Source organism: Ammospiza caudacuta, chromosome 12 (genome assembly GCF_027887145.1).
Source record: "Ammospiza caudacuta isolate bAmmCau1 chromosome 12, bAmmCau1.pri, whole genome shotgun sequence".
In the NCBI taxonomy this organism is placed as follows: domain Eukaryota; kingdom Metazoa; phylum Chordata; class Aves; order Passeriformes; family Passerellidae; genus Ammospiza; species Ammospiza caudacuta.
Genome location: NC_080604.1, coordinates 21,783,329 through 21,800,204, shown reverse-complemented (window position 1 = coordinate 21,800,204; position 16,876 = coordinate 21,783,329). Strand labels below are relative to the sequence as shown.

The 16,876-nt window shown below is 53.0% G+C and overlaps 1 protein-coding gene across 2 annotated transcripts in view; it reads right to left on the bottom strand.

The window, feature by feature from the left end:
- GRM7 (glutamate metabotropic receptor 7) overlaps positions 1-16,876 on the bottom strand; it is a 165,802-nt gene that overhangs the window by 15,636 nt on the left and 133,290 nt on the right. For both annotated transcript variants that reach the window (XM_058812844.1, XM_058812843.1), the window contains exon 9: positions 4,004-4,250. In XM_058812844.1, the coding sequence (XP_058668827.1) occupies positions 4,004-4,250 (247 nt within the window). The remainder of the gene's footprint in view (positions 1-4,003; positions 4,251-16,876) is intronic.

Sequence of the window (16,876 nt, the reverse complement as noted above, 5' to 3'; positions counted from 1 at the left end):
TTAACAGACTACTCAAACTTCAAAAACCTGAGTTCAGGTGAACTACTGTTATACACATTCCTGAACACTGCCTGATTGGGGGGCTGATCAATAACCCAATCAATGCCACAGCACAGTAACTGCAGCAGTTACACTGGCACTAAGGCACCCCAAAACTTTGAAGTACAGCAGAAGTTTATATAATTTGATTTTCTAATAATTGTTATGAACACACAGACCTGGGGAATGAACGAGCAGTGCTGGTGCAGCTGAGACTATGAACAGATGGAATTCCACATAAATAATGAAAATGTTTTTAAAATAATTATTTCACAAGTGATAATAAAGAAGGAAAAGCTCATAAAGCAGAAAGTCAGAGATGGCACATTTCCTAACAAACACATTCATGAGCTTTAGATTCCCACTCAGTGAAGGCTCGAGGCAAAGGTGGCACATCTGGGCAAGCCAGGAGCCTCTGCCCCTTGCGCCTCTTAAAAACATGTTCTGGTCTACAGCCCTGGACTAAAAATGGGTGTCTGACCAGAAACATGGGGCTTAGGTGAGCAGATTTTATTTATAGTAAAAATGTTTCCTCCCAAAATAAAATCTGGCAGTTCTTCGGTGGGAGGGGAGAATGTTCTCAGAAGTCTGAAAGCAGGAAGAGATGCAGCACAGGAGGATGAGAGCAGGAGGGGACCCTGGGGTGGGATGTCCGCAGGCTGGGCTCCCACAGGGAACATTCCAGCATCACAGCTTGGGTAGCTTTCTCTTTGGCCAAGTTTTGGCATGAAGTTCTTACATTTGGGGTTTGTGGTGTTTACTTTCAGCTTAGTTGATCCAAAGAGTGGTTAGTGAAGTGCACCAGCAACACAATCCCCTGCCCTGGCCCAGTTGGATTTCAAATTCTCTTTTCCTGCCTTCCCTTCCTGAAATGCCTTGGCATAGGGCCCTAAGTGACACTAGGGAACAGCCCAGGCAGGAATTCCATTTATTTCCTGCTGCACAAGGGGCTCTCTCCAGCTGCAAGTCCTTAATTTGTGAGAGCCGTTCCATGGCTCTGTCCGTGGCTCTGTCCAGGCTCTGTCCGTGGCTCTGTCCAGGCTCTGTCCGTGGTCCTGTCCCTGGCTCTGTCCATGCCTCTGTCCCTGGCTCTGTCCATGGTTCTGTCCCTGGCTCTGTCCGTGGTCCTGTCCCTGGCTCTGTCCATGGCTCTGTCCTTGGCTCTGTCCGTGGTCCTGTCCCTGGCTCTGTCCATGGCTCTGTCCTTGGCTCTGTCCTTGGCTCTGTCCGTGGTCCTGTCCCTGGCTCTGTCCCTGGCTCTGTCCGTGGCTCTGTCCATGGTCCTGTCCCTGGCTCTGTCCGTGGTTCTGTCCCTGGCTCTGTCCATGCCTCTGTCCCTGGCTCTGTCCATGCCTCGGTCCCTGGCTCTGTCCCTGGCTCTGGGCCCCAGTCCAGCTTCCAAGGATGAATCTGGTTTTCCCAGCAGGAATGGATTTTGTACACCTGCATGATCAGACATCAGCGGTAAATCCAGCAGGGGTGAGCAGGGGAGGAAAATGCAGTGTCAGGGATGTGCTTCTTGCTCCCACTCTGCTTTGACAGCAGAGCTGCTGCCCCAGGCAGGAATTCCAGCAGCAGCAACGGGGCAGGAATTCCAGCAGCATGAATGGGGCAGGAATTCCAGCAGCAGCAATGGGGCAGGAATTCCAGCAGGACTAGAGGCAGAAATTCCAGCAGCATGAATGGGGCAGGAATTCCAGCAGCATTAATGGGGCAGGAATTCCAGCAGCACTAGGGGCAGGAATTCCAGCAGCACTAGGGGCAGGAATTCCAGCAGCATGAATGGGGCAGGAATTCCAGCAGCAGCAATGGGGCAGGAATTCCAGCAGCACTAGAGGCAGGAATTCCAGCAGCATTAATGGGGCAGGAATTCCAGCAGCATTAATGGGGCAGGAATTCCAGCAGCACTAGAGGCAGGAATTCCAGCAGCACTAGGGGCAGGAATTCCAGCAGCACTAGAGGCAGGAATTCCAGCAGCACTAGAGGCAGGAATTCCAGCAGCATGAATGGGGCAGGAATTCCAGCAGCACTAGAGGCAGGAATTCCAGCAGCACTAGAGGCAGGAATTCCAGCAGCACTAGGGGCAGGAATTCCAGCAGCACTAGAGGCAGGAATTCCAGCAGCACTAGGGGCAGGAATTCCAGCAGCATGAATGGGGCAGGAATTCCAGCAGCATGAATGGGGCAGGAATTCCAGCAGCACTAGGGGCAGGAATTCCAGCAGCATGAATGGGGCAGGAATTCCAGCAGCAGCAATGGGGCAGGAATTCCAGCAGGACTAGAGGCAGAAATTCCAGCAGCACTAGAGGCAGGAATTCCAGCAGCATTAATGGGGCAGGAATTCCAGCAGCACTAGAGGCAGGAATTCCAGCAGCATGAATGGGGCAGGAATTCCAGCAGCATTAATGGGGCAGGAATTCCAGCAGCATTAATGGGGCAGGAATTCCAGCAGCACAAGGGGCAGGAATTCCAGCAGCACTAGAGGCAGGAATTCCAGCAGCACTAGAGGCAGGAATTCCAGCAGCACTAGGGGCAGGAATTCCAGCAGCACTAGGGGCAGGAATTCCAGCAGCATGAATGGGGCAGGAATTCCAGCAGCACTAGAGGCAGGAATTCCAGCAGCATGAATGGGGCAGGAATTCCAGCAGCACTAGAGGCAGGAATTCCAGCAGCATGAATGGGGCAGGAATTCCAGCAGCATGAATGGGGCAGGAATTCCAGCAGCATTAATGGGGCAGGAATTCCAGCAGCAGCAATGGGGCAGGAATTCCAGCAGTGTTAGAGGCAGGAATTCCAGCAGCACTGACAGGACAAGAAGTGGCAGGGATTCCAGCAGCTAACAGATCAGTGGGGCACGGGCAGGGAAAGGGCATTTCTCCACATTCAGAGCTGGCTCTGCACAAGAACTGCAGACGTGCCCAAACCTTTGCAGCATGCTCAGAGCTGTGCAGCTGTCTCCTTCCTCAGCTCCTTCCAGATTCAAATGCAAATCAAATTTGATGGCCTCAGTCTGTAATTTTGTGCTGTGCTATCCTCTGCTATGCACATTAAGGAAACTAGAAGTGTCTTTGCCATCTATTTTCCCTTTAAATCGGTGGCAAGATTTGCATTAAGACCAGATAAAATCCCTAAATGGGAATCTTCAGGGACCGTGAGATTTTTGCAAAGCAACTTTGCAAGAACCAGGGTGAAAACTGGTGCTAGCAGAGTTATTGATGAATTTGGTGCTTGCCAGGGCCAGCTGGACCCGGGCTGCAGGGTTCTGTGCCTGGGGATGTGCAGGGTTCAGTGCCCAGGGTTCTGTACCTGGGGATGTGCAAGGTTCTGTGCCTGGCTCTGTGCCCAGGGTTCTGTACTTAGGGGATGTGCAGGGTTCTGTGCCAAAGGGATGTGCAGGGTTCAGTGCCCAGGGTTCTGTGCCCGGGGATGTGCAGGGTTCTGTGCCCAAGGGATGTGCAGGGTTCAGTGCCCAGGGTTCTGTGCCCGGGAATGTGCAGGGTTCTGTGCCCAAGGGATGTGCAGGGTTCAGTGCCCAAGGGATGTGCAGGGTTCTGTGCCCAGGGATATGCAGTGTTCTGTGCCCAGGGTTCTGTGCCCAAGGGATGTGCAGGGTTCAGTGCCCAGGGTTCTGTACTCAGGGGATGTGCAGGGTTCTGTGCCCAAGGGATGTGCAGGGTTCAGTGCCCAAGGGATGTGCAGGGTTCAGTGCCTAGGGTTCTGTGCCCAGGGCTCTGTGCCCAGGGATATGCAGGGTTCTGTGCCGAGGGTGTGCTGTTCCCTCCCTCTCACAGGTAAAGCAGGGGACCATGAGTCACTCACAGCTCCCAACCCCTACTGAGGCTCCACCACCAAACGGCACCGCCAAGAGCCAAAAGCAGAGAGTTCCACCACCAGGCCAGAGCTGCAAACACCGTGATGGAGCAAAGCAGGAGCAGCCCCGGAGCGCTGCAGAGCCCCGTACTCACTGTTGGGGTCCACGTTCTCGCAGAGCTCCGTCTTGGCCTCGCCGTTGGGGCGGTCGCTGGGCTTGTGCGACAGGCGCGAGGACATGGTGGCCGCCGTCACCACCGCCTTGAAGCTGCGCTTGCGCTTCTGCACGTTCAGCTCGGGGTGGAAGATGATGATGTAAACCTTGGGCATGTAGAGCATCCCCAGCGCCACCGACGCGCTCAGGTTCATGGAGATGGTGAGCGTGGTGGTTTGGATGTAGAGCTGCGGACAACAGACACGGGTTACGCGCGGGGTCACCGGCCTGGGGCTGCTCACACACAGATAAATACCCCTGGCAAGGGATTGTAACCTGTTTGGCTGTTACACACCAGGGCAGGGCTGCAGTGCCTCACACACAGATAAATAACCGCTGGAAAGGGATTAGAACCAGTTTCCATGTGTTACACACCAGGATGGGAGCTGCAGCACTTCACACACAAATAAGTACCTGCTGGAAAGGGATTTCAACCTGTCTGCATGAGTTACACACCATGGGTGTGGGCTGCAGCAGTTCAAACATAAATACCACAGTAAAGTAATTTTTAACCAGTCTGCATGTGTTACACATAGGGCTGGGCCAGCCTGCAGGAGTTCAAGCATAAATACCACAGTAAAGTCATTTCTAACAAATTTGCACACATTACACATAGGGCCTGGCCAGCCTGCAGCACCTCACACACAAACACCAGTTGTAAAGGAATTTTTAACAACTTTGCATGTTACACACCACAGGCCTGGCCAGGCTGCAGCAGTTCACGCACCCACACACACATTTTACACCGATTTTTAACCAGTCTGCAATGCAGATGAGGGAGCTGAGACCTTTGCCCTGCAGCCACCATGATGTCCCACACAAACGCTCTGCCTGATCCACCAACAGCCTCAGTGCCCGAGACTTCCAGGGGCCTTAGCACAGTTCCCACAGCAAGGTCCCACAGTTTAATTGTGATTTATGTAATTAGGGCACCCTGCAGCAGCTGCTGTGCCCCAGGGGGGAACTGCACTGACTGGAGCTGCCTCAGCCTTGGGTCCAACCCTTCCCCTCCATCCTGAGCAGCAGCAGCTCAGGAGCTGGGTTTGATTTCTCCTGCTGGGAAGGGGTTGAAGGTGAGATGATTATTTAATCAAAGGGGTCTCTGGCAGCACCTCCAGAGCTCCCACCTTGCAGACGCTGATGGGAGATAAAAGGGAGGCAGAAAAGAGCGTTTGTAGAACAAGGAGGGATGAGTGACACACAAAGCTTCTCATGACAAATGGGAGCAGCCTAAAGATAAGGGAAACTAATAGATATGCTTATTATGCAGAGCCTCAGTTTTATGTGTTTTATCTCTGCTTTGTGGTTTTACCAGTCAGACATAAAAATGCAGTTTACGTGAAACTATTTCATTTCTTATTTCACTTCTTCTGATAAATTCTCAGGAAGCATTTTAGATGAATGCAAATGGGTGACTTAAAGTACAAAGGATCAGATTTAACTGACAATGGGACTCTAATAACTCATGCGTGCCTTTTACAGCTGCCTGCTGAACCTGGCAGCTCCCAAACCTGAGATTAAATTAAGAAATTAAGATGCAGATTTAGTGAGAGATACTCAGACTCGACATGAATGAGAACTGGGATGGAGCTTATCCAGCCTGGAGGGGAGAAGGCCCTGGGGTGACAGAGCTGTGGCCTTGCAGGGCCTGGAGGAGCTACAAGAAAGTGCAGAGAGAGAGAGAACATTTACCTGGGATGGAGGGACAGCACAGGGAATGGCTCCCACTGCCAGAGGGCAGGGATGGATGGGAGACTGGGAATTGTTCCCTGGCACAGGTGCCCAGAGCAGCTGGGGCTGCCCCTGGATCCCTGGCAGTGCCCAAGGCCAGGCTGGACATTGGGACACCCTGGGACAGTGGGAGGGGTCCCTGCCATGGCAGGGTGGCACGGGGTGGGATTTGGTGTCCCTGCCATGGCAGGGGTGGCACTGGGTGGGATTTGGGGTCCCATGCCATGACTGGAAGCGTTGCCAGAGGAAATCCAGGCTTTCTAAAGCAATCTGGTGTTGGTCTCCCTGGCCACTCCCCTGCAGGGTTTGGAGCCACATCTGCTCTGACAGAGGGACAAACCCTTCTGAAGGGTCACCCTCACCCAGATCTCTCTCCACCAGACTCTGACTTCTGACAAATCTTAACTCCACACACTGCATTGCAAATGCAGCGACTTTGAAGCAGGCACTGGAGAAAACCCAACCCCGAGGACATCATTCACATGCAAAAGCACCTAGATTTTATCACGGCTTTTACATAAGTGATTTCCATTTGAATTTTAGATTTTTATGTTTTCCAGATTCTTGCTTTATTCATGCAAATCATAAAAATTGCCTTCCAAACCTTGAGAGAAAATTGGACTGGTCTGGAATACACACATCTAATAACGGGCAATTTTTATACAACAAAATACATCACTGGCTAATTTTGCATGAACTGTGATTTCTCTGGGAAGCAGAGCCCTGCAGGATCAGGCCTCTGTCTTTGCCAACCCAGGAGAGATTTCCAGCGGCTGGGCCAGAAGAACTGAGCCTCCAGTTTATAGAACAACTTAACTCAGAGCTGCAGAGCTTTGAAAAGTCCCTTTAGGAGTCAGAACCCTTTTTGCAGGCTAAAGCTTTGCCTTCAGTCTAATCAGGAGCAACTGCTCCTCTTCCCTAATTCAGCTTTCTAATTATGCATTGAATTGTGTTATGTTGCAATATGGAAATAAAGTGGTAACTTGAGATATTTTTGGACTCGTGCTATTACAAGCCAATTTATCTCACTTTTATATGGGAATTAAAACAAATGTTCTTACAGCTGAAGTAGACGGTTTATAAATCTCCCAGAAGGCTTTTCCAGGTCATCTGAAGATTCTGTCTCATTCTCTACATTATGTTGTGCAAATATAAGAATGAGAAACACTTTTTAATAAAAATTAAAATTAGCTTCCCCTGCGCCGTGTGTTTGCAAAACCATGGGAGGTGAAAGGACGTGAGTGCAAAACGTGCCCTGGGGGATTTGGGGTGCAAGGGGTGGGAGAGGGCCCTGCCCCTCCTGCAGGAGCCCTGTGCCCTCCCTGGGGACCCCAGACCCACCTGCCTGTGCCAGCACCTGGGGCATGCAGGGAGAGACATTATAATACGTGGTTTGGGCCCTGGTGCTCTATCAAACCAGCAGCCAGAATGAAAGCAGCTACAGCACAAACCAGAATGAAAGCAGCTACAGCACAAACCAGAATGAAAGCAGCTAGAATCACAAACCAGAATGAAAGCAGCTACAGCACAAACCAGAATGAAAGCAGCTAGAACCACAAACCAGAATGAAAGCAGCTACAACCACAAACCAGAATGAAAGCAGCTAGCACAACTAAACCAGAATGAAAGCAGCTAGAACCACAAACCAGAATGAAAGCAGCTAGCACAACTAAAACAGAATGAAAGCAGCTACAGCACAAACCAGAATGAAAGCAGCTACAGCACAAACCCTTCTGGTAAGAGAACCATTTGCACCTGTAAAAAACAAGGAATCTGTCCCATGGCAATCAGTGAACACAATATGTAAACCATCCAGAAATAGAAGGATTTGGTGGGCAGGCACAAAGGCCATTTACTGACCCTCAGTGAGTTTCAGTGTATTGTTAACCAGATAGGTTTAATACAGTGCCTTCTGATATTTCCTGTAAGAATGAGCTACGTGAATAAGGAACTGGCCATGTGAGTAAAGAACTGGCTATGTGAATAAAGAACTGGCCATGTGAATAAAGGACTGGCTTTTCTGCATGAAGGAAGTTGTGCAAGTGTCAAGGTCTATAAACAAATCTGATCTACACAGAAATCACAGGAGTTGTGCTGATCACAGCCATCAGAGCAGAAATAGCAAGGCAGGCACAGAGAGCCCCTGTGGGGTGGCTCAGGGAATGGGCTGCATGTCCAGAATCCCAGAGTGGTTTGGGGGAAGAGACCCAGTGCCACCCCTGCCATGGCAGGGACACCTCCCGCTGCCCCAGGCTGCTCCAACCTGGCCTTGGGCACTGCCAGGGATCCAGGGGCAGCCACAGCTGCTCTGGGCACCTGTGCCAGGGCTGCCCACCCTGCCAGGGAACAATTCCTCATTCCCAATAACAATTTATGCCAACAAAATGAGAATTCCCCCAACAGATGCACCTAAAAGTCCAACTTGCTGAGGGCAGAGTCATGTCCCAGCCCCTGTGGCAGCACCCGCAGCAGGGATGCAGGGATGCAGGGATGCAGGGATGCAGGGATGCAGGGATCCTGTCCCAGCAGCTCCTGGCAGCAGGAGGCTCAGCCATCCACAGGAATCCTCACTCACAGTCCCAGAGAGGCTCCCCTGCAGGGCCACATGCAGAGGCAGCCAGCACGGAGTGAGCAGGACTAACAGGACAAATTCCCAACTCCCAGTGCCTGCAGGCTGAACCTGCTGCTCCTGATGTCACCTTGTCAGAGCCACCATCCATTCCCACGTCCCCAGAGCACCCAGCACATCCAGTGTGCCAGCTTGTGGTTCACACAAACGTGTGGAGGAGAGCTGGAGTGAATGTCTGTATTTTAAACATCTCAGTTATTCCAGCTAAGTATTTTATACAGCTTGTTCCCTTATATTAGGAACCTCCTTATGCAAGAAATTTGCATGCACCAAAAATAAACGTTTATGGGTTATATCCATAACTTGTGTGATAATTCAAAATAGCAAATGCTGAATTGCTCTGAGGGTGCTGATGCAGATGCAGAGAGGAGGAATTTTGTCCCTCCAGCCTGCAAGAGAAACTCTAACAGCTTATCTGGAAGGAAATTAAATTAGCCAGATAATTGGACAGAGCAGCAATGGCAACAAGCAAGTGCTGCTTTCAGGCAGCATCTGACGGCAGAGAGAGAACTGACGCAGTGTCAGAGGCAGCCCCACGAGTCACACACAGTGCTGAGCACATTCCTCCAATGCTGCAGAAAGGGCTGCCTTGGCTTTCTGAGGCAGGTTCAGAGACAGCAAAGGGGCCCAGGAGCTGCCTGGGGTCACCTGGGAGTCATCACCAAGGAAAGCTCTGGCTCAGGCCAGCAGGGGATGGAAGGGGTTTGGAGCTGGTGCCTCCCTGGAATTCAGTGTCCTTGCACAGAAGGGTCAAGGATGTGCAGGAGAAGTGACCCTGCAAGGGCAGGGGGGTTTGCAGTGAGCTCTGTGCACCCCCAGCCCTGGGCAGGAGAGCTTCTGCTCCCCCTGGTCCCTCCTGCTGCTGCTGCTGCTGCTCTGTGCCCTGGCACTGAGCTCTGCCCTGCTGGGGTGAGGATCCCACTGAGGGATGGGATAACAGGATGGGATCCATGGGATGGCATGGGATGATGGGATGGGATGGGATGGGATGGGATGGGATGGGATGGGATGGGATGGGATGATGGGATGGGATAATGGGATGGGATAATGGGATGGGATGGGATGGGATGATGGGATGATGGGATGGGATGGGATGGGATGGGATAATGGGATGGGATGGGATGGGATGGGATGGGATGATGGGATGGGATGGGATGATGGGATCCATGGGATGGGATGGGATGATGGGATGGGATGGGATGATGGGATCCATGGGATGGGATGGTATAAGGGGACAATTGGATGGGATAGTGGGTTGGGATGGGATAATGGGATGGGATCCCTGGCCTGGTTGGTGACAGCAGAGGGACAGCCCCTCTCCTGGTGCCCCGTCCCTGCTGCCCACATTTCCCCAGGGATGGACACACTGCAGTGGATGAAGGACCCAGCCAGGGGCTGCTCCCCTGCAGGAGGGTCCTGACACCTCCCACCCCTGCTGGCTCACCCAGGGACTCCAGCCAGGGCTTGGCTGGATTTCAGGCACAGCCAGAGGGAAGAGCTCCAGAAATGCCATTATCAGTCCTCAGAACTGTCTAACGTCTCTTGCTTGGCATTCCTATTTGTGATCATAGCTCTAAAATAAGTTACACATCACTAAAGGAGACAAACACAAAGTGCAGCAGGAGTAATGCACATCCTCCACTTCTATTATTACAATAATGGCTTTTCCCTCTCTCACGGGCTGAGCACTTGGCTTTTTTGAGCTAGAAATAATTCTTCATCTGTCACTTCTTCCAAAAAACAAAAAATTAAAAAAAAAAAGGAAAGGAAAAAAGAGCAAAAAGAGCAAGCCTTCATTTCATTGCTCCCCTCGCCACTGCACTGCTAAATTGACTGACACACAATCTTGGCATTTTTGGGCATTCAGAGCCAGACTCTGGCTGCTGTTGTAAATCATATTTCTCCACACTTATTGCATTTTATTCATTTTATACATGACCAGAGATTAGAGTTCAAATGAAACAGATTTTGCTATCCTTCTTACATTCCAAACGTCACCAGTCTAGAAATCTTTAATTTTACTCACTTCAGCTATTGAATAATTCAATGTAAAAGGAGAAAAAACCCAACCCTACAACCCTGAGCTCGAGATTTTGAGGGAAATAACGTCAGACCCCAGGGCTGTGTCTCTGCAGGGTGGTGGGCACTGCACAGGGCTGGGGCACACAACATCACCAAGGACACATGATGCCCCCAGGGACACACAATGTCCCTAGGGGCACACAATGTCACCAAGAAGGCACATAACATCACAAAGGACACACAATGTCCCCAGGAGCACACAATGTCCCCAGGGACACCCAATGTGCCCAAAGGGCACACAATGTCCCCAAGGGACACACAGTGTCACCAGGGGGACACAATGTCCCCAAAGGCACACAGTGTCCCCAGGAACACACGATGTCCCCACCACACCAGGCTTCTCCAACCCTGCAGTCACCAATATCCGCAGATGCCAAACCCCCATGCCCAGTTTCATAGAGGAGCTGTGGAAGGTTCTGGAGCATTCCATGAGATTGCTCACGGCCATGCAGCACAGCAGAGAGTCCTGGCTGGGCCCAGAAACATCCCAGGATCAAATATCGCCTTTAGGGATGGAGCCCAGGCAGCCTCCCCCTAAAAACACACACCCCTGCTTTACCAAACAGCTGCACAGTGAACTCCAGGCAAAGCTCCTGCAAGCTGCAGGGATGGATGCACAGCTCCTGCAAGCTGCAGGGATCCATGGTTCCTGTAAACTGCAGGGATCCATGGCTCCTCTAAGCTCCAGGGATGGATGACTCCTGGGAGCTGCAGGGATGCCCAGCAGGGATCAGACCCTGCTCTGCCTCCCTCTGCACGGAGCCCTGAGGGAGCTGCAGGAGGAAGGCAGGGCAGGGAGCATCTGGAGCACAGGCGCTCCTCCCGTGAGGAGCAGCAGAATGGGAGGCAGCAGCAGGAGCTCCTGCAGCCCCAGGGTGTGGGCAGGTGGGATCTGGGCTGGGGAGGCTCAGGGGGCTCAGGGCCAGGCAGGCACAGGGGGCTCAGGGGGCTCAGGGCCGGCCCAGGATCAGGGGGCTCAGGGGGCTCAGGGCCGGCCCAGGATCAGGGGGCTCAGGAGGCTCAGGGCTGGGCAGGCACAGGGGGCTCAGGGCTGGGCTGGCACAGGGGGCTCAGGGCTGGGCTGGCACAGGGGGCTCAGGGCCGGCCCAGGCTCAGGGGGCTCAGGGCCAGCCCAGGATCAGGGGGCTCAGGGGGCTCAGGGCTGGGCTGGCACAGGGGGCTCAGGGCCGGCCCAGGATCAGGGGGCTCAGGGGGCTCAGGGCCAGCCCAGGCTCAGGCACAGCAGCCCCTGATGTGGCCAGGTTGCCATGGCAATGGGAGCTGTGAGTGCAGCCCTGCCGTGCCAGCACTGCAGAGCACTGCCAGCATCACTCACAGCCTGGCAGGACGGGCACGGGTGCCCGGGTGCTCCTCTCCCCCTCGGGCTCTGTACCAGCCCGGGGCTGCAGTTCTGTTCCACTGCCCAGTACATCACACAGCTACACGCCAGGGCAGCCAGCAGCCCTCTCACCTCAGGTGCTCAAGCCTTGCAAAATTAAACCCATAATCCAGAATAAATACAACAGCACCGCTAAGAGTCCCCCAGTCACACACAGCAAGCTAATACTGAGAAAATAAAGCAAAAGGAGCAAGTGAAGCCTCAAGCCAGCCTCAGAAGAGGGGCTGACCAGGCCAGCAGTGCAAGGCAGCCCCAGCACAGGGCTCCTCCTGCCCTGACTGGCTGTAACTGAGCTGTAACCCAGTGCCCATCCCTCTCAGGTTCTCCTGAGCCATCCAGCTGCACTCCTGCCAGGATGAACACCCAGCTGCTCCAGCCCAGGCCCTGCCCTAACGAGAGCAGAGATTCCACAGGAGGTTCATCTCACAGAGCAAGCTCCAACACCTTTTTCTGTCCTTCCACTCCAACTCTGCCTGCCCTGACCCAGCCACATAAATGCTTGGTTTATATCCAGCCAGTCTGGCCCACTTGGAAGCCTTTCCCTGAGATCAAGCTGCTCTTTTCCTGAGACACTCCAGTTAATAAATTCCCTTTGCCTCCACTTGCTTCAGCCACTGAACATGCTCCATGACCCACACACCAGGCTCATAAAATCTCAGCCCAAACATTCCCCATCCCTGAAACCCTCTGGCCTTCCCAGGAGAACAAAACTTGTTCCCCTGCAAAAGTTTTGTTCCCCTGCACAGCTGGGTGCCAGATGTTCACTGCGACCCCACAGCTTGGCCGCTCACAGCCCCTGGATGTGAGCGGTGACCCTGGGTGTGTGCAGTGAGCCCTGCCCATGCACACAGCCCTGGGGGCTGCAGTGAGAGGTGCCCATGCACACAGCCCTGGGCAGGCCCTGCTGGCACCAGCTGGGCACGGTTTCTGCCAAACCCACCCAATCTCCTCTTGGTTTGGGCACTCCAGGGTGCCCATTTCAGGGAGCAGGCACTTCATGCACAGCCTGTGTCCCTCCTTTATGGCTCCCTGCGAGCAGACTGAGGGAAGGAGCCCCCATGAGCCCTGCCCTGGGGGCTGCTGGTCACACAGTCCCTGAGCTGGGCAAAGCCCCCCAAGATCAGCCCTTGTGCCCCAGACCAGAGCCCCGAGTGCCACATCCAGAGAGGGTCCCCCCACCACTGCCCTTTGTACTGAGGCAGCCCAGTCTTCCCAGTGTACTCCCAGCCCAGCCAGTGTGCAGAACCTCAGACCAGCCCCACGAACCATTCCTTGCCCACCCGGTGCCAGGAGGTGCCCACGGCCCTGCCCAGCCCTGCCTGGGTCACCTCAGCTCCCCCAGTGCCACAAATGCCCCAAGCCAGCTGCAATCCTTCAGTGTCACCGAGGTCTGACCCAGCCCCACACTGAGAATCCACTCCACGGATTTGCATACAAAGCGAGATCTAATTCTGCTTGCAGACCTTCAGGGGAATTTGAAGTGCAAGGCAGTGCCAGTGCAGGAGGGGGAGAGGGAAAGGATAATCCCACATTATTACTGCTCTTTAAAGCCCTTGCAGCAGAGCACTGGCAGTAAAGAACATGACAAATATACATATATGAAGCCAGCCATTTCTTCAGTGACTTTTGAAATGCTAATGTAATTATTAGTTAAAGCAGAGCATTTACAAATTGCTTTGGCTACTTAGAAAAAACTCGTTATGGCTGGACATGTCCTGAGGCCCCACAGTGCTGGGTATGGACTGTGGAGTGTGCTGGGGACCAGAGCAGTCAGCAATTCATTTATTTTTGTTATTAATTAATTCATTCATTTGTTAGCATGCCCAGAGCAGCTGTGGCTGCCCCTGGAACCCCGGCAGTGCCCACGGCCAGGCTGGACACTGGGACATTGGAGCAGCCCGGGACAGTGGTTGGTGTCCCTGCCATGGCAGGGGCGGGATTTAATGCCCCTCCCAACTCAAACCATTCCCTGAAAATGATTTCATTGTCTGAAAGGTGACAGTGAGCAGCGAGTGTGGTCGAGCTGCTGAAGGAATGGAAGATTCCTGGGTAAGGCAGCAAAGCCTTTGCTCCTGACCAGCCATCGGTGGGAGTTTAAACCCCGGCACAAGGAAAATAATTCCTTGCACTAAAGAACAGCAATTTAAACATCAAAACAATAAAAAGGATGGTCAGACCCGGGGTGTGGGCAGCAGCTGGAGCCCCACACGGGCAGGACCCACACAGGGCTGCTCAGCTGCCCCTGCAAGAACCAAGATCCCCAAAGCTCCCCTGAAGCTGTGCCAGCCACCAGCAGCATCTCCCTGGCTGAAAATGCCCTTTGGAGGCTCTGTGCTCCTCTCCCCAGCTCCGTGCCAGCCCCAGGGGCTGCCCCGACCCCTCCTCACCGCTCCTCCCACGGCAGAGCTCCGGGCAGGAGAGCCCCGAGCAGGGCAGGGGCTGGGACTGTCCCCGCACCGGAGGCGTTCCTCCTCCTCCTCCTCCTCCTCCTGCCCAGCATTCCCCCAGAGCCGTGCCAGTTTGCATTTAATTAACTCCGTGACTGGAGCCAGCCGATTCTTGTTGCTGCTATGTGTCACAATTAGAACAGCGTTGCCATGGCAACTGCCCGGTGCATCATCATCATCATCATCATCATCACTGCTTCCCCGGCTCCGCGCGGTCCTGGGGCTGTGACACGCACACGGGCGTTATTGTCATGCCAAACTGGCGATGGGTAATCCCACCGAATACAACATCATTTAGGTGCTCATTTCAATGAGATTTAATTACCAAAGTCTGGCGTTTCAGGAGCTGCCAAACTCCAGCCGTTCCCCCGGATCTTCGGGAGGCACCCGCGTGCATCAGCCCGGAGCATCAGGGAAGCGCTTCTCTCTTAATTATCTAACGCTGCCTTTTATTGCAGGAATAAAGCAAACCCGCATCTCAGACCAGCGCTGCCGTGACAATTGCAGCTATATCCAAACCTGAGAGGTGATCCCATCCCATCCTGCACAATGCCACTGCAGCTCCCACTCCATCCCCAGCTCCAAGTTAACTCCAAAATTCCCTCCCACACTCAGTCAGACCCCCAGACACCACCACAATTCCCTGCGAATCCTTCAGAGCATTTGGGGTGCTCACACTGAGCAATCTGGGGAGAAAAGCCTGAGTTTACACCCAAACCAGCTCACGTGTTTAACTCATCCCTGGCCTGACAGAGGAGCTGCAGACACGAATGCGGATCTGTAACTGATTAATGGGTCTGAACAGGATAAAATAGCAGAGCCTGGCCATTGGTGCCTTGAGCGCTGTGAAACCTCCCCAGAGTCATTTGGTGCTCTATTGCACTGCACAGCTGCAGCCCCAGGAGCCTCCAGGAGCCTGAGAACAAACAGGATTGGGGGCTGGGGACAAACGGAACCTGCTGCCAGTGAGGGGACAGAGAGCACCGAGCTGGGTTCTGCTCTAGCTGAGCTGGAACAATGAGCATTGAGCTGGGGTTCTGCTCCAAGCTGGGCTGGGCTGGGCCCGGCCTGGACAGAGAGCAGTGAGCTGGGTTCTGCTCCGAGCTGAGCTAGAACAATGAGCATTGAGCTGGGGTTCTGCTCCAAGCTGGGCTGGGCTGGGCCTGGCCTGGACAGAGAGCAGTGAGCTGGGTTCTGCTCCGAGCCCAGCCCAGCCCAGCTGAGATAAGCCCAGCCGCTTCTTAGGCACCTGACCTTGTCCATACTGTTTTGGGACCTGAATCTTTGGGACCTGACCCAGACCATGCTGTTGTGGGACCTGACCTGGTCGCTGCTGTTTTGGGCATCACCTCCCAAGCCCAGGACCCCCGAGCCCCAGGGGACACACGGGCAGCCCAGGCTGGGCTGTGCCCCAGGAAAGGCTGGCTCAGTCCCATCAGACCCAGCCCAGACAGGGCTCGTCCCTTCTGCACCACCAGGGACATCTGCAGGCCTGACGTCCCTTCCTTATCTGCAGTCAGTATCAGAGTTCATCTTCCAGTCAATAAAACCTGCTAAAACAACATTGATTCTCAACTTCTGGAGAATCAAATCACTTGACTTCCTTGGTCCTCCAATTAAGGCACCAGAATAAATCTTAACTACTCCCTAATACCAGTTTTCACAAGACTTTCTTCAGCTCTAATCACGTTTAAGCACCTTGGCTAAAGGAATTGATTTCCTTTGCTTTCCCTTCCTGCCACCCAGGAGAGTCTGCTGAGCCTCCCCTGCCTCTCCTGTGCAGCTCCCTGTGAATTACTGCTGCCAGCTCCGAGCTGCAGCACGAGCTGCTCCCACTAAAAAGAGCTATCTTGTCTCCAAATGATATTTAATTATCTCCATTAAGCATTACAGGCTGCTCTGATGCCGGAGATGTAAATCAGAGGAACAAGAGGAAGATGAGAGCATATTGTTCCTCGCTTGTTTTGTCCTCCTACTCCCTCTCTTAAATAAGTGTCTCTAGAGGTAAGGCCAACGTGGAGCTTGTGAACACTCAAGTTATTCAATTTACAACACACACATTATTTGTCACTGCTGAAACCATGAGGCTCAGCCTGGGCAGGGCTAAGCCTCAGCTTTCCCTGCTGAGGCAGAGGCAGCTAAAGACTGAATGGATGGTGTTTAATGAGCAATTAACAGCGCAAGAAAAGCTGCTATTGCAGAAATACAAACACCCCCCAAATCACTTTGGACATGGTAGGGTTGGGACGCAAATTTTTTGCTTTAGTCTACAAAAATCCACTGTTGATTCTCTTTAACCTTCTGCTAAGCTTATGCCTCAAAGACAAAACATGAGGCAATTTCTATGAGTGAGCGTGATGGTTTCTATTTTTATTATTATTACATGCCTGCTTAAACCACTTAGAACAACAAATAAATCCTGCCAGTCGATATTTTTGTCCCCATCTCTTATGTACAGAGTCCTACCTTTTGGACTGGCCCTGCTGCACTGAAGATGGTCCTTGCAGAGCAGCTCTGCTCTGCCCT